Source organism: Leptonotus elevatus, chromosome 1 (assembly GCF_054856555.1).
Source record: "Leptonotus elevatus isolate MCC_2025b chromosome 1, RoL_Lele_1.0, whole genome shotgun sequence".
NCBI classification, from domain to species: domain Eukaryota; kingdom Metazoa; phylum Chordata; class Actinopteri; order Syngnathiformes; family Syngnathidae; genus Leptonotus; species Leptonotus elevatus.
In genome coordinates, this window is record NC_141239.1 from 11,626,755 (window position 1) to 11,650,000 (window position 23,246).

General features: G+C 39.4%; 3 protein-coding genes across 5 annotated transcripts in view; 2 read left to right on the top strand and 1 right to left on the bottom strand.

Moving 5' to 3' along the window:
• yes1 (YES proto-oncogene 1, Src family tyrosine kinase) overlaps positions 1 to 2,233 on the top strand; it is a 42,353-nt gene extending 40,120 nt beyond the window's left edge. The window contains exon 12 of the mRNA XM_086074459.1: positions 663 to 2,233. Coding sequence (XP_085930585.1) covers positions 663 to 871 — 209 coding nt within the window. The 3' untranslated portion in view covers positions 872 to 2,233. The remainder of the gene's footprint in view (positions 1 to 662) is intronic.
• Positions 2,234 to 2,323: 90 nt separating this feature from the next.
• clul1 (clusterin-like 1 (retinal)) lies at positions 2,324 to 9,268 on the bottom strand. 3 transcript variants are annotated; one of them, XM_086074470.1, is made up of 9 exons: positions 9,143 to 9,268; positions 7,805 to 7,908; positions 7,054 to 7,202; positions 5,740 to 5,910; positions 5,239 to 5,665; positions 4,796 to 4,915; positions 4,525 to 4,724; positions 2,779 to 2,957; positions 2,324 to 2,685 (listed from the first exon to the last, which is right to left on the bottom strand). In XM_086074470.1, exons 2-9 carry the CDS (start codon positions 7,899 to 7,901, stop codon positions 2,667 to 2,669), a joined length of 1,362 nt encoding a protein of 453 aa, XP_085930596.1. In that variant the 5' UTR covers positions 7,902 to 7,908; positions 9,143 to 9,268; the 3' UTR covers positions 2,324 to 2,666. The 3 variants fall into 3 exon arrangements, with proteins under 3 accessions (XP_085930596.1, XP_085930614.1, XP_085930606.1); XM_086074488.1 differs by having other exon boundaries at positions 7,805 to 7,905; positions 9,143 to 9,200; XM_086074480.1 differs by having other exon boundaries at positions 7,805 to 7,916; positions 9,143 to 9,194.
• A 2,709-nt stretch (positions 9,269 to 11,977) lies between these two features.
• colec12 (collectin sub-family member 12) overlaps positions 11,978 to 23,246 on the top strand; it is a 27,635-nt gene continuing 16,366 nt past the window's right edge. The window contains exons 1-2 of the mRNA XM_086074592.1: positions 11,978 to 12,296; positions 14,532 to 14,582. Of these exons, the coding sequence (XP_085930718.1) occupies positions 12,290 to 12,296; positions 14,532 to 14,582 (58 nt within the window). The 5' untranslated portion in view covers positions 11,978 to 12,289. The remainder of the gene's footprint in view (positions 12,297 to 14,531; positions 14,583 to 23,246) is intronic.

Below are 23,246 nucleotides of genomic sequence, written 5' to 3' on the forward strand. Positions count from 1 at the left end.
GCAGTGTCAGAATATCAGATAGTTGACGATTCACGTTTCGAGTCTGCCGCCATTCTATTGTCTCATTCTGGCTTCCCTGGTGTGTGGGATAATGATGGCTCCTCCCCCCACCCACGCCCTCCCACAGAGTCATATGCCCTGGCTCCTAACCTTTCAATGAGTCTCCTCCTTGTACGGGTCACCATCGCAGGGCCTTCCTGTCTTTAGGAAGAAGCTTTCAGTTTCTTTTTTTCTTTTTCTTTTTCTTTTTTAATAGAACAGTCAGAGGACAAAATTATGCAATGAAACATCAGTTTAGTTGTACCTATGTAGTGGCAAAAGTCGACAAGATTTTTTTTTTCCCTCCTTGCTTAGGTTTTTGGCAGTTAATCTTCCAGAATGTCCAGACCATAAAAGACAGCTGCACATTAAATGGCTGTAAAGTATCCCACATTAAACTCTTTGATGCTAGGAATATGTTTTATATATAGAACGGCGACATGTTAGCATTGCTATTCCAGATTAGCTGGCGTTTGCAATGTTTCAAGTACATCCAAATCATTTCTTGAAAACATTTGAATGTGGAATGTGCCCCAGTGAGGATAAGCGAGGTGGAAAATTGATGGAAGGATATGCTGAGATACAGATATGTAAAGAATGTGTGCTGCTGTTGTGTTTTTCAGGGATGGTGAACCGAGAGGTGCTGGAGCAGGTGGAGCGCGGCTACCGCATGCCCTGCCCCCAAGGCTGCCCCGAGTCGCTGCACGAAATGATGCACCACTGCTGGAAGAAGGAGCCCGACGAGAGGCCCACCTTCGAGTACCTTCAGTCCTTCCTGGAGGACTACTTCACGGCCACGGAGCCCCAGTACCAGCCGGGGGACAACCTGTAGACTCGCAAGACCTCGTTTGGTACAAAACAAGACTGGCCACGACACTGTGATCCATACCAGAGTAGTTAGTCCTCATTTCACATTGATGGCTATACTTTTTTACACAATGACTCTTTTACACAATTGTCCTCCCTTCTTTTTTTTAAATATTATTTTGCTAAAATAATTCATTGATATCGGGGAGTCCAAATCTGTTATGTACAGTTGTTTGTTGGGAATTGAATGCCTGTAGGCGGACTTTTTTTTTTGTATGTGGACGGTGCAGATGGGGCTTGATGCAAGAATGTACAGTATGTGCAGGGAAAAAAATGTAGCAAGTGTGAACAGGTGGATGAATGACAATTTTGTATGTTTATTTCATTATTTGAAAGCTTTTTTGAGTTATTTTAATCACGTCCAAGTGCAAAAAAAATATATGCTAGAACATTTTTTTAAATTGGGGGATTAATTATGAATACATTCTGCGACCACTGATTTTTTTTGTTTTATTTCTGTCGAAAACTTAACATTTCTGTCTTTTTTTTTTAATACCTATAATAGAGATAATTTTGCGCTAGTACAAAGAAAAATATTTTTCAATGTTCAGGATGGGAATTTCCTCATAAGTTTATTTTCAATTAAATACTCAATATTGCAGTCTTTCAAAAAAACTTACATATCATTTTAATTATGACCAAATGCAAAAAAAGAAAGATTTTTAATATGCAAAATACACATGTCCTGTGAGTTTAATTTTGTTTTATGTCTCAAGTATTTTTCAGCCATTTTGGAAATACTTGCCTATCATTGAGTTGTTTTAATCATTCCCAAGTGAAGGCACGCTTGTCTAACATTTTGCTTGAAATGTTCACGATGGATTTCCTGTGACCAAGGAGTTTTTTTATTTTCATTTCATTTCCATCACTGAATTTTCCCGTAATTATCTTTCACATTCTGTCACACCATTTGATGTTTTGAAGTCTTTTATTTCTGTCAAAACTTTTCACGATTACTATGATGTTTTTGACACACTTTCACATCATTGAGTTAATCATGCCCACGTACAAAAGAAACGTCTAACAAAAGATTTTTAAGGTGAGGTGGGAATTGTCTGTGGCCAAAAAGTGTATTTCTTTAGTTTATATCAAAATGACGTCTCAGACCTTTTTGCAATGGAAGAGTGGCACAATTCTGTATAAGATCTCATTTGTTAATCATGTCATATACTGTATGTGAAAACTAAAATTGAAACAAATCATTTATATTTGTCAGCCACTTAGACGCCTGACTTTTCAAAATGTCACTGTTCTGCTTAATAGGATTTTGTTAGTGTTAATAACACACAATATCACTATTAGCAATGCCAAGTTGTTCTCCCCCCCCCCCCCAAAAAAAACTTTATTTTCCTGTAGCTAGCCTATAACTGTTGGTCCAGAGGTGCATGATGGGAAAGTTGCCTACAAAAGCCAGCGGTTCGAACAAAGATGTGAACTTTTTATTGTTTTGAATTGAGTTTCTTGTGTGTGTGTCTGTGGAGAACCTAATATGTGATTGTTCCTAAAGGTAGGACTTGAACTAGAGATGGAGAAAAGAAAAATGGTGACAAATAGAATTTTTGTACAGAAAAAAAAATAAAAATTTTACTTGAAAAGTTGAATTTGAGTTTGCTGTGCTGAAATCTTGGGGAGTTTTTACTGTAAACATCAAAATGTAGCATTTGGATATAATGCAATTGGCATATTGTGGTTTTACTCTTATCTTTCAACAGGTGAGATGTTTGAATTCTGCAACTCTATGGCGCGCTGTGATTGGCCGGTTACTCATCCTCGTGGTACCTGTAAAGCAACAACACAAATGTAAAATACAGTACAACCTTAAAAGTGCGACTAAATATTTGTGTGTGTTCTGTGAATTGTCACAGCCATTACCTGAACATCTCCTTGTACTTGTCCAGGGCCTCCTGGGCCACGTACTGGATGAAGGCCGGGTCCTGCAGGTTTAGCTCCCCCGGCACGGAGAAGATGAAAGAGGGAGAGTTGAGGATGTTCACCTCCACTTGGGTGTCCTCCCCTACTGACAGGTTCTTGTTTTGGCTTTTTGGCACCACCTGGAGAGCAAAAAGCAACACGAGAGGTACACGGGACACTATTCAGTACACTAATGTCAATTCAATTAAACAAAATGTGTTTGTTTGTTTTTTAGCCGGCTTACATTAACAAAGTCACGTGAAACCTCCGCAAATCTCGTGAGACTTGGGTTTCTGCTTTTAGTATCTTTAGTTAACTCCATTAAGTGTAATAATATGCTGTTCAAACCAGGCATTGAACTTAGTAGTATGACATGAGAGGATCTAGTTCGGGCCACCAAGCATTTACGTTACATGATCTATAATAGATAAATTTGGCTGTTTTTCTTCAAATAACTTGAACCTCATTTAAATTATTTGTTAGTTGATTTTTGTAAATTAAAGAAAATATTCGAACTTTGACATGCTTTTATGGATATTAATAAAAATAAAAAAATAAAAATACATAGCCCTACTTAAAATACAGGTAACTTGGGTGTATCCCACCTCCTGCCCAAAACATACTAGAAACTTAATTTTACACATGTATAACAGTTCGAAATGCTCAAATTTTACTAAAACATTGTATACTTAAAGTTGACAGAGTTGACAGTTGACCGCGAGACAGACATTGTTGTGTTGAGCTTTGTCAAAGGTTTAGCCGTTTGTTTATTTTAATTTTAACAGTTTTACACATAAATCACATTCAAGCATGTTAAACTGTTTTCTGTACAGTAAATAAAAGAGAGACAGATAACATGGCTGTCAAAGTTCGTCTATGGTTGTGCTTTTACTTGATTTAAAATATATTTTTTTCATGGTGGGGGTCCAAATAGCGAAAATGCCTGAGTAACTGTAGTAACCTAACAAGATTTGGAATTGTCCTTTAGAACAAGGGTGTCAAACTCATTTTATTCAGGGTCCGCTTATGTATGTTTGTGGCCTAATAACCTATAAATAAGGAGAGGTCAAAATATTTCCTTTTTTGTTGTTGCAAGTAAATACACATACGTTCTGAAAATATTCTCATTTATTATTATCTTATTTCTGAAATTTGTGGACTAAGAGTTATGCAGCAAAATCCAGCCGTTTTTATTCATCCCAGTGGGCGGCCATTTTGCCACTTGCTGTCAACTGAAGATGACAGTTCACCTGTTTTCTGAAGCTTAACTGTGATTGGCTGTTACCTGAGACCTGAGTAACTGTGATGTCATTTTCACTCGACAGTGAGTGGCAAAATGGCCGCCTTCAAATTTTGATAAAAACTGCTGGATTTTACATATTCCACAAATTGAATATTAATCAGAATGTCATGTTTAGACTAGTGAGGTCACATATAACATATTTTTATGAAGAATTTTTGGGGGGAGGTTGACTTTCCCTTTAATGAAGACTCCTCTCCTCATTTCAACATAAGTCTTTGGCCACAAGATGGCGCCATAGCAAAATTTTGACATTAGACATGGCAAACAGCAATAGGGGAGTTTTTCAGCGAAAAATAGATGATGTGGAGTTTGCTGTGCAGTGGTTAACCTTTCAAGGTTGTTTTCCTTAAATGAACTCAAAAGCCGTCTGTGTTCATCTACGTCTTTGCATCTCCTCATCTCACCCTGGCCATGCGAAAGATGTTTTGAGTGTCCGCCCGCGCCACCCAGCCAAACTCGGCGGCCATGTTGCCCAGCCATCCCAGCGTCTCGTCGGCATGGCGCCGCACGATGGACAGGACCTCGTCGTACTGCTCCCTGGACACGCCCAGCAACTGCGACACCTTCTCCAGCTCCACGTGCAGCTCCCTCACGCCGGGACATTCTGGGAAGGGGGAGTGGAGAACGGACGTCAACCCATGGAGGTATACTTGGGCGGGTGCTTTTTTTTTTTACCTGTCAGCAAGGCCCCCTGACAGGCCTCGCACTGGCTCTGCAGCTGCCAGCATTCGGACGACTGCTTGCGCAGGTCTCGGCACAACTTCCTGTTCCGCAGGAGGCGCGGGAATGTTTTCTCTGCAATTCAACATGAAGACGGACATTACAACCATTCTTATTTTTCTTTTTACTGTTACTTATTTTTCCTTGCCCTCTTGTGGTTCGATCAGGTAATGTCATTAATATTTGTCAACCGTAGGCATGTGAAGTCCTTTGAGACTCTTTTGTGATTAAGGGCTCTATAAATAAACTTGGCTTGGCTTGGCTTGACCTGACCTGACTTGACTTGACTTGACTTCGGCTCTTCAAAAACAAAAGTACAGCGACCTGATTTATAGGTAAGCCCCCTTTTAGCCCCGGGAGAGGGAAAAAATAAAATCCTGGAGCAATTTAACGCTCACCTGGCTTGTTATTCTCCTCCCGCGCTCCGTGAAGGCCATCAAACGCTAGCGTCACCACCGCCCCAAACTCCCCCACCACGCTGCGGCCAAAGTCAAAGAAGGAGTCCAGCACCTCTTCCAGGCCCACACCCTGCAGGAAGCCCGAGTCGCGGGCCGGGTCGTCGGGGTCCACCGTGGCGCTCGGCAGCAGGGGCCCGCTAAGGAGAGCCCTGCGGACGGCCCGGTCCAGCCCATCCCTCATCCTGGAGGCCAGGGCCGCGCTGCTGTTCACCAGCGTGCCCACCTTGCGGCTCAGGCGGGTGAAGGCGTCCTGGATGCGGACCACTTCTGAGTCGGGGCTGTCCGGGTCTTGGTTCACCAGGATGTCGTCCGCTTCTATGGCCGCTTCGCTGAATCGTCTGGACACACGGCGGAAGAAGTTCTCAACCTGGCGTGAGAGTAAAGACAGAAAATTGTGGACCCTTATTCACTGTTTTGTGCACTATGAGGGTTTTGTCCTACTTTGGTCTGGAAGGTGGCGAAGCCTCGGCGGCAGGTGTTGGTGAAGAACGTTTTGCACGCGTCCTCCAAGCATGGTCTGCACTCGTCCCACTCCAACTGTAAGGAGACCCTGCACTGCTCTTCGGCCTCCTGCAGCTTCTCCGTCACGTCCTGAGCCAGTTGCGCCGCACCCTGGCGGAAGACAGGAACAACGGGTTTGAGTCTGACTCCGCCTCTTTCGGTTCTCTGAGGCAGTGGTTTTCATACTGAGGTCACCGGAACCCTTGTACTAGTCCAGAAAATAAATAAATAAATTATGTCGTATCATTTAAATAAGTGTAAAAAATAATAATAAAACTAAATAATATATAATTATATAAAATAATAAAACAAAATTATTCAAGCCACCCACTCAAAAGATTATAACTGCCTAGCAAAGGCGGTGCAGCACTACTTTTGTCTAAATAATGATCCTCACCTCACTTGAACATAGTTCCTTGGCAACAAGATGGTGGCAAAGCACTACTTGTGTCTGTAGAAAGCTTGTCAACTCACGTCCAAATAGTTTTTGGACACCAAGATGCCATAGGAGAGTGACAAAGCACTACTTTTGTCTAAATGAAGTTCCTCAACTCACCACAAAGTAGTTCCTTGGCACAAACTGCTACAAGATGGCGGCAAAGCACAACTTCTGTTGAAATGAAGTTCCTCAACTCATTTCAGATGTTGTTAGAAAGTGACAAAGAACCACTTTGGTGTAATTTATGCTCCCCAACTCATCTCAATATAGATCCTTGGCACCAAGTTGCCACAAGATGGTGCCAAAGCACAACTTTTGTCTAAATGAGCCTCAACTCACTTCAAACAGAATTCCTTGGACAAAAGTGGCACTTTAGTCTAAATTACGCTCTTCAACTCATCTCAATATAGTTCCTTGGTACCAAGAGGACACAAAAACAAACAATATGGGAGTTTTTCAGCAAAGAACGGAGAACAGGTTCCCAAAATAACAATCTTGGAATATGCGGTGGAACACTTCTACTAACGGGGACCAGCGCATTGATAAAGACAGGAAGAAATCTCTATTCTTCTTTTTCTTTTTTTAAACAAAATGATCATTTTGGAGAATACTGTACAGTTTGGGTTCAAAGACTTAATATAAAGTCAAATTGAGTAAAAGAGTGCCTTAACCTGAAACATTGTCCAATCAGTGTGCCGCACACATAACACACATTTTCACATAATTGGTCAGAATTGTTTTTATTTACAACAAATATGTCCTTGTTCATCAATGCTCTTCCACTAGATGGCACAAATTCCAATTAAACTATGTACCTTTTTCTTGTCACCGCTGTGATGCAGAGACTTCATGAGTTGCTCGTGCTTGCGCTCGTTTCTCCACATCACCTCCCTCATCTGGCCCACGCCGTACAAGGCGCGCTCCACCTCCTCGCCCACCACCTTCTCTCCGGCCTTGGACAACTCTGACAGGACGCAACGGAACCTCGATCAGTCTACGATTAGGGGTGAGTGGGCCACTGCCCCCTTGAACCAGCTGATGCTCTTTCTCTCCTTTCCGATAGTTGCCTTTTTAATTGTTTGTGTACAAATAATTGGGTCTTTCGATTGCCTGTCCGTGTCCAACCAGCACGTGGAATTACACAACCAAGTACAGTGGTGCCTTGAGATACACATGACTAAAATACTTAGTGTTTTGGGGGGCAGGAATGGATTCATGGCATTTTAATCTTTTCAGTCAGAAATGAATGTTTCGAGTTGGCGTGCAAAAAAATAAGGGTTTCTCAGTGCATGATTTCTTCAGCTTGGGTGGGTGAAGATCCAAAGCCACTTTCAAGTGGTGGCTGGAGTCTCGTCTCATGACAACACTGTGTGAAAAATAATCATGCCAAGGCATTATGGACCTAAAACAGCCTCGTCTTCCACTGGGCTTGATATCCCTGCTGTCATATCAAAGCCAAAAGGTAAGCAGAGCTGCAGTATGTTTTGTCGGCTGCACAAATTCCTATTCACTAACCACTTTAGCTTCTGATAAGTGGTGCATTCATGATTGGGTGTGAATTGTCACCTTTTAAAGTGTCTTCTGAAGCGTTTCCGTCCTCTGAGGCGCTGCTGACGAGCAGGCCCAACGATGCCAGTGCAACCAGAATGAGCACAACCTTCATTTTGCTGCTTTTATTCTCCCGTATGGAAGGAGAACAACGTATGTAAAAGACACACACACACACACACGATGATCAGCGGGATAATCGGATTTGGTCTAAATTCCAACACTTGAGGGTGCTCAAGTATGAGGATAAAAAAAGAAAAAGAAAACACCCATCAGCAGATCACTAAAACAGTTACAATTATAGTATTTCTGATGTTTAATTACATTTGATTGTATTTATTAGTTATTAATTGATGTGCATAAATTGGTATATTTCACTTTCCATTAATTTATTGATTACATTTTCTTATTAATATAGAATGATTATAATCTAGACAGTGTTGCAATGAATAATGTAGGGTTATTTAAAGTGTTTATTTAAAAAAAAATTACTTATCTTTTATTATAGTTGAACTAATGCTAGATTTGATCTATTTTTCACATTATTAGAATTTAGTTATTTATATTTTACCATGATTAAATTGATGCTGTTTTATATAATTACTTTATACTTTATATATATTACTACTCATTATTTTATGAATGATAGTTTTCTTATTAGTAGGTCAAAGGGTTATGATGGATAAAATGATTATTTAGAATGATAATTATTTTTTATATATTTTATTCTCGTTAAATTATGCTATATTTAGTGTAGTTTTCATTATTTCTAATTTTAATTATTTGTTTTACTATGAAGCTATATTTTCTTTAATTAGTTGGTATTATTTCCCATTGTAGGAATGACTATTTTCTAATTAGCATGCAAAAAAAAGGGAAAACACATTTAGGGCACTAAATATCAATAATATAGTTATCTGTATTTTATTAAAATATGTTTAATTTTATTGCATTAAATATATTACTTATCAATACATCATTATCATTACCTTCAGCAAGTAGAAACAATCACATACAATTAGTATAATTGATCATTTTTAGGATTTTGTATTGTTTTATTTATTATTTTAATGCTTGAGGATAATAATCTGTTTATGTCATGTTACACCAGAATTGCACTGCAGAAATAGCATCATATAAGCATCCTATCGAAAATTGGGGGAAAAAAGTATTAATTATCAATAGTATATTAATAATATACTATAAACTATTAAAAAGTTATATTATTAATTTACCACATGCAGTTGTTTAATTTAGTGTATAGTCGAATTTTGTAATACGCGCACTCGCAGCCTCATTGAAACCGCCGACAACATGAGCAAAGACGAATAACAAGTTGGAGGAAAGTTGACTTACCAGCCTGAAGATGCGCTGACAGAGTAAAAGCAGAAGAACAAAACACTTTGTGTGTCTGGTGCGAAGCGTGCCAGGTCTATTTGTGCTCTTTCCGCTCGGAGCGTGATGGCTGATCCTATTAGCGTCTTTGCTTGACGTCCACGCCCGTTAATCCTGCAGTCAACACGCTGCTGCCCGCTGCCAGGCAAAGCTTTGTTTTCAACACTTTGACTCACAAAAACGAGATGTTTAGGAACTACAGTGTATTGGGGGAGTGCGTCTTCCACACCAAACTCATCCCAGCATTATTGACGTTTACCATTGCAGTTGTATGCTTCTTAATTGTTGGCTCGTGGCGTGGAACCAAATACGCAAAAAGGACGTCTAAATTGTTTGTGCTGTGCTTTCTTAGCCACCTGGGGGCAGTATAAGATGAATGTATTACTTATTAAGACATCTCAACTCCTTTCAGGTCATCAGTGCAGCACTATTATTAGTCATTCTTCACAAAACATAAAGAATGTATGACTTTGAGTACTGTCGGCGTACCGTATTTATTTAGGGGTTGTTCAATGGTTTGTTTTCAATCCCTTATTTAAGCATCAAAGATGTTAATTAGTGTTAGAATCAAACTAGCAAACTGGAAGGTTAACAGAAAAATTAACCCACTACTTTTGTTCATTTGAACCAACCTTCCAATATTTGGGTTGCTCTGTGGAAAACAACCCAGAAAATTGATTGATCAATTTGGACCCAAAATTGGCTTACTTTTAACCCAACTGTTTTTAAGAGTGTTTATGGTTGTTTCAAATGCACGATGTGTTCATTTCTATATCTTTTGTTTTGTGTTTTATATAGTCCTTATATAATCCTCTTGTTTTTATTATTTATATTTATTTTGTGTAGTATGTTTCACATTGATATTATTTTTTATATTAGAATATTTTAGATTTTTATTTTTAATTTCTCTGTTATGCTTTACATGATTTTTTTTCATATATTTTGTATTATTTTCTTCTATCTTTTGTATCTCTTTTATTTTGTTATTGTGCTTTGTATTGTATTTTTTGAAAAATTTTGTATTAATAAATTGCATTATTATTGTTTAATATTATTTGAAATATGTATTTAATTTTTATCTTTATGACACTGTATTTTTATTTTCATATTTTATTTTATTAGTTGTATTTTATTTTTATATTATTGCATTTTATGTGTTCATTCTATTTTTGTTTAATATTTTGAAATTAATTTATTTGTATAGGCTATTTATTACTAAAAATATGCTTGTTCATTTAGTATATTACACTTGTGATATTTACTATTTTTCTTTCCTCGTATGGCATATGTGCATTTCTATAGTTTTTTGGGGGTTTTTTTTGGTATGAAGTGGTCTGAAGGAGAAGTCAAATGAAACTTGAACCTGAACTCGGGCTGCAGTGCAGAATGATAGATGTGTCCCAATACTTTTGTCAGTGTCATGTGATGCGCAACTTCCTGTTGATTCCTCAGGCCAATGACAGTGTGTAAACAATCTACTCGGTTCTGTCCTCTGCTCTTTAGCATCTGGAATGCGGCAGTGGGGGTTCTTCCCTACAGGCTCAAGAATGTGGCCCTTTTGCGTGCCGTGACCCGCAAAACCAAGTGGTCCCAGCATGGTAATCAGAACCACGACGGGCCTATGGCACCTGGTTCCGATCACCGTGACGGCAGGAGGTTTGTGCTTGTGCTCACGTTATTGCTGGAGAACATGCGTGGAAAATTCATAACGTGCGCACGGAATAATTTCTTGTCACACTGATAACCGACCACAAATCTGTGCTGAGGAAACCAAGAGGTGGTTGGTCACTTGGGTTTGGATACTGGGGAGTTTTTGGACCATTTCCAGGGGTCTATTCGATTAACTAGAACAATATGGAAGTCAGGGGATCACTGGGAACTGGCTAATTGGCTTTGTTTGTTTGGTGTCCCCCAAGGCTCCATGTCGGGACAACTTTTGATTGCGTGTAGCTATTAACTCATTCACTGCCATTGACGGCTATAGACATTTTTTCCCCACTTTTGTTACAAGAGTAGGAAAACCTAGAAAAATGTATTGTACATTTATAACAGATGTAAAATTTGTGAGTTAACTAATTTCAATTAAAAAATGTAATCGTCTGACGCCCCTCATTTTTTTAAATAATATTTTCTTTTTCTTTTTTTTAATTAGGGGCATTAAGCGATTATTATTTTTTTACTGTAATTAATCACATGACTTCACTAGTTAACTCAAGATTAATCACAAATGTTATATCTGTTATAAATGTATAATACATTTTCTTCTAGGTTTTCATACTCTTGTTAAGAAAAGTGGGAAAAAATGTGAAACTAATAGAAATATTTTTGAATGAATTTTTTGACGTCTATAGCCGTCATTGGCAGTAAATGAGTTAATGATATGTTAAATGTATCTAAAAGTCACTAAAAGTGATGCTCTTTGCAAATTAATTGAATACGAATTCACAAGTTTAATTTGTTCTGTGACCATGCTCATAACTCAAATCACTTGTCTCAAATCATCCTTCCCCATTGAAATCAATTGAAATGCCATTAATTCATTCCAGCCTCCACTTTGTTTATTTTATTAGCCATGCATCCATCATCCTCATATTTCGTATGAATTTTTATACTTTCAGATTTCATTTTTATTTTTTGCATCGCCAAACCAGTGTGTAAAAGTGACATAGCATTTATTATGAATTCTTTCATTTCACTTTTCTTTGTTTTTCGACACTCGGCGCATACAATCACACACACACACTCAGTAGGGGGGTGGGTGCTCATGCAAGACGGCGCAGCCAGATGTGGGAACACGTGGTTTCTTTCTCCAAACAGCCTCGCAGGCTTTTCCAGCACTTCCTCTCTTACCGCAGCGCTCTCACTCTCCTCTTTTCTTTCTTTGCCTTCCTTCCCTCTCACCTTGACTAAAACAACTTTTGACTTCTTTTTCTTGTGTTTGAAAAAACAGCCGTCGACTTGCCCTCTTCCTGTAGTTTCGCAGCATCAAGTTGATCGTGACGGATGGAACTGTGCATGTGATGGAGTAATTCCTGCACGCCAAAAAACAAAAGTGGATTTTCAGGGAGAAATGCAGTGAGTGGATGGGAGAGACGACAAAGAAGCATAATGAAAGGTAAGATCATAGATTGGATGTGCGTACTGTGTATAGACAAGTGTGAGGTGCATTGGATGTGCCGCTTTTGTTGGGCCGCACTGTGCGACCTGTGGAATGTGTGGGCAACAACTCGCGTCTCACATCTGCTTTCACTTAGAGCTGTGTGTGTGTGTGTGTGTGTGTGTGTGTGTGTGTGCGTGTGTGTGTGTAACACAAAAGACAAAGTGAGACATGCGTGATGTCAGCTCTTCTATTATATCATACCATTCATTTAGTATCACTAAATATAGCATAAAAATTGGTTTCATTAGTGCAATATAAGTCTGTTGGTGCAAAGTTGGGTTATTGTAATTTTTATGTTGGTCGGTGGAGGGTTAGTTATAATTTGTCCTATAATTCTGCCTAGCAACAAGTGCTTAATAAAAACAAGAAATATATATAAATGTTATTTAATTAAAAAAAAAAAATGAATGCAGTGTGGTCGTTAAATTGCAAAATTAAGTAAACTTTTTTCATAATATCTATATGTAGTGCTAATTTGGACTAATTTTATTCCCCACTGGGCAATAAAATGAAAAAAGCAAGTTATAAATAAAATAATCAGAACAATTTTAAAAACATTACGATAGAGTAGCCATTAAATTGCAAAATTAATTTATAGCAATAAAAACGTATTATAATGTCTACATGTAGTTCAAATTTTATTGGTTAATGGGCAGCAATGATTGAGCCCCATGAATTCTGCTTAGCAACTAGCAAAAAAAGTGTTCATTTTTAAATAAAACACATGTCCTTGCTTTGACACATGACAACTGGATAACAATTTTTTTTTAAAGTAATTTTATTGGCCCGTGGGGCATTTATGATTGAGCTCCACAAATTCTGCCTGGTAACAAGCGGCTAGGAAAAAAATAGAACAAATCAGGGTTTTTTTCTCGATTAATTTTTATTTTTTTACACAGCGGATATTGAAATTATATCACATTGATCTTGTCATGATTCACAACCTTAGTTGTAAGTCTCAGAAGACAAGATTTGGAACAGAATAGGGTTCAATTTTATTTATTACAGAGTAGTCATCCAATGCAATGTGTATAAATATTTTTATTTCACTGGTCTGTGGAGACAAAAATGTTCACGCATTTTATCCTTTTACTGAAATAAGGCACAGTGGCGCAGTTAGGATTAAGCCCAACAGATTCTGCCTAGCAACACATTCTAACAATTATTTTTTAATTTTAAAAAGTAAGACAAATTGAAGTAGTTTGGTTAGAACCCTGCAAATTATGCCTATTGCCGATCAACAAGCGGGCAAATAAATACTACGAGCTAGTTTCTCACATTAGTCAGTTTGGATTAATTTGAGCCTCATGAATTCTACCTGGCAACAAGAGGCAAGAAATTCGAGAAAGACATATAAGAGTAATTAATTATCTGAGAAATTAATTTGTTTCTGTATTATCCATATGGAAAATACTTAGATCAATATCTTATTGGTCAAAAAATTATCCTGAATTTTTTTTTTAACACAGGGCAGATTTGATTGCGCCCCACAAGCTCTACGCAAATTAAGTGTATGGAAAAAAATGCTAATGTTTTTTTTTTGTTTTTGTTTTTTTACTTTTTAAAAATAAGACAAATGGGGTAGTTATGTCCGAGCCCCACAAATTCTGCCTAGCAACAAGCTTAGGGGAAGAAATAATCAGAGCAATTCATTTTGTCTTGATCATTCACACGGAACATGTTGCTAATGGCTTACAGTAACATAATGTTGTCAGCCAGGTTTCCTGATGTCTCACGCTGTCATGCCCCTTATGGTCTGAGATACAAGAACATTTGCGTATAATTGTATAGTATTCTTAGTTGTTGAAATTGTGGTTTTCTTCTTTTCCCCAAATGTTAATATGACGTTCCAACCCCATGGAAAACGATGCACGCCATGACGTATGACTTCACTATTCACCATTTACCAAAATCCAAACAATCTGCAGTAAACGTTGACCTGTGCGATATTACCAGAAGCAAAGTTGTGAAATAATTGTGTGCTAATATCGCAAACGCCGACGCTGAGGATCTGTTTGGCACCAATACGGGCGAGCAATTTTAAAACGCTTTCCCTTGGGGCCTGAAAACAGAAACTAAAACCGAGTGCCAGAAAAGCGTCTCAGGGAAAGTTACTGAAGGCAGCACAGCTGTGGAACTGTGGGCCTTTCTCTAAACATCTCATTTATTTCTCGTCTTTCCCCCCTTCAGACGACTTTGGGGAAGAGGAGGAGGTGCAGTCCTTTGGCTACAAAAGGTTCGGTGAGTATTGCACGACGTCCCACAGTCGTGTTGTCCCCTCGATTCACCACGCTTCAAAGACAACATTTCGCTTGGCTGGACCGAGATCTTGTTTTTGGCAGCGGCTGTTGTATTTTTGTGATATTTCTTCGTTCTTATGACAACACGTAGCATCCTGTGCGCTCCTGACGTTGCAACCTGGTCAGCGCCTGAGAGCACTTTAGGGGGAAATAAACCGCTTGAAGCCAATAACAACCTATTTAGTCTAAGGCAGGAAGTGCGAATAGTCCCAGAATGCAATGCAACGGGTCGTTAGCTACTGTTGCTAGCTCTGCCTCTTGAATCGCTTCTTTGCATTTCATGTAGGAGAGAATTATAAAGGAGTATTCATTTGGGGCTTCGGTGAAAACAAATTTAAGTTTGTTTTGTGACCATATTCATAATTTGAAATCTCAAATCATCTTATCCATTGAAATAAATGCCATTAATCCATATCAGACTTCCCTGAGAATTTTTTTTTATCTAATGTGTATTTTGATGAGGAAAAAATATACTTCCCCATTTTATTTTATGTAAAAATAAAAAGTACAGTGAAGACTTAATTAAAGAGGATTCAAATGTTTTTGTTACACTGCATCAATTCAATGGCCATTGTGCTCCTCTTTCTACCGTGCCTGTGTTGGCCACCTGGGGGCAGTATAAGACAAATAAAATGTTCATTCAAATGTCTCAACTCCTCTCACCTCATCAGTACGGCACTAATAGGATAAATAATATATGACTGTAGTCTATATGTATACGTTCAGATTTTTTTTCCTACTTTTTGGGCAGCACTCTTCTCTGTAATGGTCCAAATTCACAATATATTTTTGGTCACTTTATAGGGTCTTTAATATTACTAACTTTTTTTCTTGAAATATAATGTATACAAATTTTTAGCTGACAAAGTACAATTGCATTGCCAAACTTTCCAGTGTGGTCCTCATACTCTTTGTTACTACCTACCTTGTGTTTTTATTCTCTTTTATTTTTATTTTCAGTTACACAATTGAATGAAATGAATGTTGTGTCAAAAACAGTAGTAGTAGTTACTAAACATTAGCTTGCAATGGTACCATATGCGTTTGAGTATGGTGGCATTTTAGCACCAAATAGGATTTTTTTTTATTATTATTAATTAATAAATAAAACTACACACTGAATAATAATTTCTTCAAACTAGTAGAGAAAGTGTGTCTTAATTAAAGCATTGTCTGTAAGTATGGTGAAGGAAAACGTTTATCATCTAAGTTTTCCGGTTTTGTCGCAGCAGAAACAAAAAAGTTAAACACACGCAGGTGCAGCACCAGCAGCTCTTCCATTTGGACCCTTTTCCTTTTCAATGGTTTTCCCTTAGTGGAAAACCCAAGCATAACAACATGCATCAGTACAAAACCGCACTCAGCACTGCTGCCATTTGGGCCGCATCGCTTCCAAACCACCACCAACAAGAATTACAAGTTTTTTCAAACAACTTGTATTTCTTTTCTTCTTGAAGGGGGGAACATCATGGACACATTTCTTTTTAATTCTTTATTCTGCCTTGACATGCGAGCTGACATTCAACTTTATTTTTTTATTTTTTTGCTTTGACTTGTGAGCGTAGACTTGAGATGTGAGTGCTGTATGGTGGCGACTTGGCAAATAGTCAACAATTTTTCAAACATAGAAGATTCAAGCTGTTTAATGCACCTCCCAGTTGACGTTTACTGGTAAACTGATTACAGAACAGCTACACCTTGTGTATTTCAAACAACCAGGTCATTAGCTTAGTGCTAAAGTAATTAGCCTCAATTTTGTGGTGCTTTAACCCATTAAGTAACTGACTGAACACAAACGGCACAGCAACAACTTGTCGACCGACTATATAACAGTACCCCCTGGTCATATATTCTTTATCCTCTGCCTAGAACAGCTAATATTAGTGTCATACTGATGAAGATGAGAGAGGAGTTGAGGCATCTCAATAAAGTTTTACTATGAACCCCGGTCAAGGCAGGACACGCCCCACTACAATATGATTGGCTAGTGCATCCAGGCAGGAACGCCAATAGGATTCATAATAACATTATGAACAGGATGGATGATTTTATTTTATTTTTTTTACTGGCCCCAGGTGGCCAACGCATGCACACAATAAGGAGCAGGAGAAGATATCTCTATATTTTCAAGTAACAGACTACACAGAAACACATTTGCATCAAAACAAAAAAAAATAAGTACAGGTACGGCGTAAACTCAGATCTGTAAACATATGCTGTATTTATTTATTTTTTAATACAAACGTTTTTTATAGACATTTAAATGTCAACTGTACTGTTTGCTTTGTTGCTGTTTTGAAAGTGTACAGTTTTGCTGCCTTGTTTCTGTTCTGGCCTTATGTCACCTGCGTCTCGTTTAGTAATAATCCTCTCGTCTATTTATAGCTACGTCTGGTCCCCATTTAGTCTGCTGGATTATTGGAAGTCTTGTTGTTTAACAGCATGCCAAGGGTTGCCTGTGTAGATTCGTAGCGTATTTTCGGGAATTTGGCCATTCCGCCTGGATGGATCCCATATCTGGTCCAACTTGAGCTATTATTTAGACGGTCACACTCCGTTTGCGTGAGAATTTAGTAGGATATTGTGCAAAAAGTAATGTGCTGCAACCCAAAGAACAGCTTTAAAATATAATTTAAAAAAAAATCTTCTTTTTTTTTATACTGAAAGACAAATATGAATTCCACGTTAACGAGTCTTTTGTGCCTTGCCAAGAATTCTCGCCCATGTTTTCCATGTGTGCAGAATTCCTGTTGCTTTTCTTTGGTGTGTGAGAGAGAACGTTGTGAATTTTCAACAGAGGTTCGTTATTGCAGTGAAAGTGTCCAAAACCTGAGAACTTGCTGAGCCACTTCCTGTATTAGATTCAGTGCAAACCTATATACACTGAGCGGAGGGGATGGGGGTGCGAGTGGGTGTTGCTGGTTCTCGGGGGTCTGTGTCTGGGTTTCGCTGTGTCAGCAATGTGCCACAGGGGTGGAAAATGTAACTTAACCTTCAGTGGGAGGATAATTTTCTGTTTATATTTCTTTAAAGTTATTTATTTCCGTATGTGCGTGAGAGAAGGGGAGCGGGGGTTGCTTTTGTCAGCTTTCCAGCTGAGGAGTCACATTCCTTGCCCACTTATTTTTGGGAGCACCACTGTGAGTGGTTCTAATTTATGGCGACTTTATTAGCAGAAAAGAATGCTTACAGCCTGTTACTTGCGACCCCCCACTTTCATGATTTCACTTCTCTTTCATGCACATGTTGAGTTTCTACAATGATGCCTTGCGATAGGAGTTGTATTCATTCCGTGTCCACGCTCGTAACTCAAATCATGTGTATCTCAAATCATCTTTTCACATTGAAATGAATAAAAATGGCATGTATCCATTCCAGCCTCCAATCTTCTTTAACTCATTCAAACCCCAAAACTTATAAATACATGTTTAGTATTTTGTCCTTCACTCCCAAAAACAAACTTTTTTTTATGCTATAACATACAAAAGGTTTGATGCAGCCTCTGAACTGAAGAGAATGCTTAAAGTAATGGTAGTTGTTACAAAAACGGCCAGCGGGTGGCAGCAGAGTATAAGAGATCAACCAGGGCCATGTTGCAAAAAAGCTCCTTTCCCCAGTGTTTTCAACAGATTTGTGAATAATGATGACATTTAACTATATTCTAAAGCTGATTGCTGCAAAATGGAAGCAGATAGAAATATACTTTTTTCCTGATGAAAGAAGAGACTCAAATCTTTCTTTTGGTAGGTTCCATGTTTTTATAGCAATAGAACACAATATTCTGTGAGCCTTGCAAAATCAGTCAAAATCCAGTAAAACAGCCAGGAGCGAAGAAAGTTGCTTCAGTGAAAATGGTTGGGAGTGAATGAGTTAATAAGGAAAAAAAACATTTAAGATAGTGGACTAAAGGCTAAATTATGCGCTTGTTCTAAATAATAGACAGGTCAATCCGGGGATTTGAGTAACTCAAAAGGCAGACGAGGAGACCAGCAGGAGCCACCGAGAGGTGTCCCTGAGGATCATTTAAAGTGGGTCAGAGAAGAGGGGATGACTTTGGAGAGAGGACCACTCCAGTGTCAGCCCGAGAAATGATCACCAAAGTTTCACACTGCGTGCTTAGACTGCATTAGATGTAGAAAAACAAAAACAAAAAAAGCTTCCCAATTTAGCATCGCCCATGCCCATTTTGAGCAAATTGCAACCAATAAGAGAAGATCATAGAGTCACATGTGTTGATGAATTGCATTTTGGTTCATAAAGAAAGAAAGGACTCAAAGCGAGCTGTGGCGGTAAAAGAGTAGTAGTCAAACTGACATCTGGTAACGTGTCATTTTTCGTACAATAATGTATTTTTAATCTTTTTTTTTTTCGAGCTGGTTTCTGGGCTCAAGCGCAAGAAAAACACAAGGATTGGAGGTGTCTAACTCAATTTGGCGTCTCGGGCGCGAGATGCATTTGGAGTGAGAACACACCAAAAAGTCATCTGCTTCCAGATGCCAACATCAACCACCGTCTTCTGAAACGTAACGGCATGCAAAATGGAAAGATGGATGACTTCTCGAGGTGGCAGGACTGGTGGATGAATATGTGATTACCTCTTGGGAAATCTCATGATTACGACTTTTGCGCTGGTATTGAGCAGCAACAGGAGTGTGGGGCAGGATTGGTTACGTATATGGGCAGCATCACAACATAAAGTGCTCGATATTCGTAGACAGTCTCAGTTCAGTTTGAGACTTTGAGTCTAATTGGCAAATCCTGATTTTTGTGCCGACGTAAGACTCGATGCGTTTGTTTGGGAATTTGGTTGACCCATCTGCTCCGTGCTACGCATTCCGGGGCACCGAGGAAATTTGGTGACTGAAAGTAGGCAAAATGTTACGCCTGCTGGAACCACGTCTAACAATTGGCGCAGGTAGTGCAACACAATCTTCTTTGTGTTTCAGAGAAAACATTAACCCCAAACTCCTAATCGTCTGCTGCAATGGTGGCAGACTTTCAAACTTGTCTTGAGTGGTGAACAGGATCAGAGGTATCAAAACGAGGTCCCGAAAGTAAAAACCCTGCCACAGTTTGAGCTTAGCCAATGGACAGCTGAGGAGCTTGTATACCTGCCAGTTAAGTAGAAGCATCTGTGGCTAAAGACAAGGTTCTTACTTTCTAGACCTGGTTTTCCACCTCTGGGCAGGATTGGTGACACTGTTTGTCGCTCCGGCTGATGATTTGGATGTAGATTGGGTTGGAGTGGCTGCCGAAACTGTTGCAGGAGTTGTTACTGTTAAGCCCTTTTCACACTGCACTTGCTCAATTGAAATAGTGGCACAGAAATGCGAATGACCTGTTGCCAACACATACACAGTAAATGGGTTTGAAGACGGTGCGCTGCGCCCTGCTAAGTGCAGTGTGATTATGTTGGACTAGCCAGGATGAGTCGGCAAAAGTGACACCGTCTTTTTTTTTTGTTGCGCCGCTGAGAAAATGATTTCTGCAAAAGTCGCTCATGGCTCACCACGCATACCACCACACTCACTCTCCGTTCTCTTGTATTGAGTGGTGTGCTGGAACCGTGGGAAGGATTGGCAGAGTCTTCAATTGCAGCAACTCCGGCTGTGATCATGTTAAATCTGGCACTTTGAGTAGTTAGCATCTCTGGCTGTGATTATGTTGGAGCGGAACCAGCTCACCTCTCCCGGATATATCCTGTTTATGACTTTTGCACTAACACAACAAAAGTTTTCCACTGAGTCATCCCTCAAGTGTTTTTGGGATGACAGCTTGAAGAAAGAAGTGAGCAAAACATTTCAACATTGTCATTTATCTTCGGTTTGGGAAGCACGTCCAGCAACAGCAACAGAAAAAGTCTTCATGGCTACATTTCATCAATATGTTTTATATTTTTACAATGCCAATCGTGTCATTGTTTTTCCTGAGTCAGAGTGTATCTGCTTGGAGGCCATCCTTGTTGTGATCAACACCTTTCCCCTCAACTTCAGCATCAGGGCGGCCGACCGCAGGGCCAACACGCAGGCCGATGCTAATTTAGCATCCTTACATGGATGGACCACCCGGAAACAGGTGACCACATGAAAACAAACTGCACACCACAATTTGGCGGGTTGGTTGTGAGGAAATATTTCAAACCTGCCCGGGAAAATATGCCACGTTTTGTATTTAAAACAACACTGCCTTAAAGAATGGCCCGCTAGCTTAATGCTAACATGCAAAACACAATGGACATGCTAACAGTTAGCTTCGATAGTCACACTTTTATATACTCTTTAAGCAAGCAGGGGTACCAGGCAATTATTAGAGGTAAGGCATTTAAAAGTGAAGTCATTTACAACGTGCAGTAAGATGGAGCGATTTGAGGAAATAAGGTTTATTACTCGTTTACAACATACGGTGGGAAATACTCCACACTTTCATTTATCTGGGAAAGTGTTCACGTGCCTTGTTGTTAGCAATGGAAAAGTCATTATTTGAGCAAAAACATTGTGTTCAATTTCTTCTCCATGTTTACGCCGGGTAAAATAATCAGTGCATTTTCAACCAACAGAAAGTTTGAATGTTTTTTTTTAACAAGCACTTGACAATCAGCTCCTGCTGCTCGTCAAAAACTTTGACTTGGTTGTCCTCCAGTTATCGTTTGGCTTCCCGCTAACTCGTCATCGCACATCATGTGGAAAAAAAAAAACAACTTCAAGCAAGGTTGCGCAATCCGTAGTCTCCTTTGGAAAGTTGTACGACGTCTTTTTGGACCCGGCGGAAAGATAATTGCATCCATCCGTGCAGCTTTCGCACTTGTTAGCCCTGCGGACGCCTGCCACGAACGACCACTGATTGGCATTGCCTGCTTTGTGAGAAGCCACGAGAAGAATCACAAGGCAAGACAAACGCACCACACGGGGTTGTAAAAATGGAGACTAGAGTAAGCGTGTTTATTGTGTTTGAGAGCCGTTCCTCATATTTTCCTTGCCTCATTTGACCTGCAAACACGGAAGCCACAAACCTGCTTGCTACTGCTGCCGTGAAGGAATGATGTCATTCTGTTATAAATGAGCCCCATGTGGACACGGCACAGCGTGGGGGGGGGTCTTAAATTTACATGCGAGTCGGACCGTGAGGCATCCATGCTGGCTTTAGATCACAACCACATTGACTTGAAATTGCTACGCCAGTTTAAAAAAAAAAAAAAATTAAATGAAGCAGTCGGACAACATGGAGGCCACGTTTTTAAACAGCTCCCGTGTTTCCTGTATATATGTGCCATTCTTATCTTAGATCATTCTTATTTTTGATCCTCTTATTGTCATTCACGCAGATAAATTCACTGGTCCATGTTTAGTTCTAAAACCCCACTCTATGTTCACCATGCATACCACCACCCTCACTCAACAATTATTTTTTCATCCATCTATCCATTTCCTGAACCGCTTATTCTTCACAAGGGCCGTGGATGCTGGAGCCTATCCCAAATACCCCCTACCCCTACCCCTGTCCTATGGTCAAAAACTTCACCAAGCACTCAAGTATTTGCTACTTATCAGAAGCTAACTCTATTCTGCGCATCCCCCCAAAAACTCAATGCAGCTCTGCTTACCTTTTGGCTTCGTGTCGTGTGGGTGTAGTTTTAGTCGAGCCTCTTAAAATGTGTCATCCACTTCAAATATTGTAAACGTCTCCCTCAAATAGACAGACTAAAATAACTATTGATCTCCATTCGTAGATGTCAGCATACACACGTGAAAAAAAGTTCAACACAGGGCCCGTTTGAATGTTGTTAACAACCAAAACAGCAGCACATAATGACGACACATAAACACTCTGTCAGAGGAATTGTAGTCTGAAGTCTTATGTTAATGATGATTAGCATTCCAATAAATTGTGCTTGTAATCACTCCGCACTCCATTTTTTGTTTTGGGGAAAACACATTTAAGGAAGGCGTTTATTTGTTATGACTAATTGGGGTATGGTGTCTTGTTTTCAAAACATGCTATTCAGAAATGATATTTGGTACATACCTCTAGAGAAGTAAATACGGTAGTCCCTTCCCTTTGATGAACTGTGTGTGCATGTATTGAATGTGGACTTGGCTGTGGTGTAAACAAGCTCCAGATGTGCAAGACAGTCGATTCGACTTTCCTTCTTGAATGCAAGAATGCTAAGTTAGCGCTGCGTCTCAAGCATAGCGACGTCACACTCATTTCAATTCCAATGTTTACTCGTTAACATTCCTCCGAGCTGCAGCTAATGCAAAGTGACTCTTCGCTTCGCTTGAACAGCATTGTGAGCTCCCGCTGCTATGAACTAGATATAGTGTTGCCTTGAGATATGAGTTCAATTCATTCCTTGACCATGCTCATAACTCAAAACACTCGTATCTCTAATCATCATCAAGAGAAATGCCATGAATCCATTCCAGTGGATACCAGTGTACTTACAGTATGAAACTTTTTTCCAATTGCAAGAGGGCGCTTGTATAAACAAAAGTCTGTACTATGTGCTTCCTCATTCCTTCTCACCTTGCCGGTCCCCAATGAAACATGTAATATGACCACTAATGTCCAATAAAAAAAGGTGTGGCTGGAGGAATTGCCGTGCTCT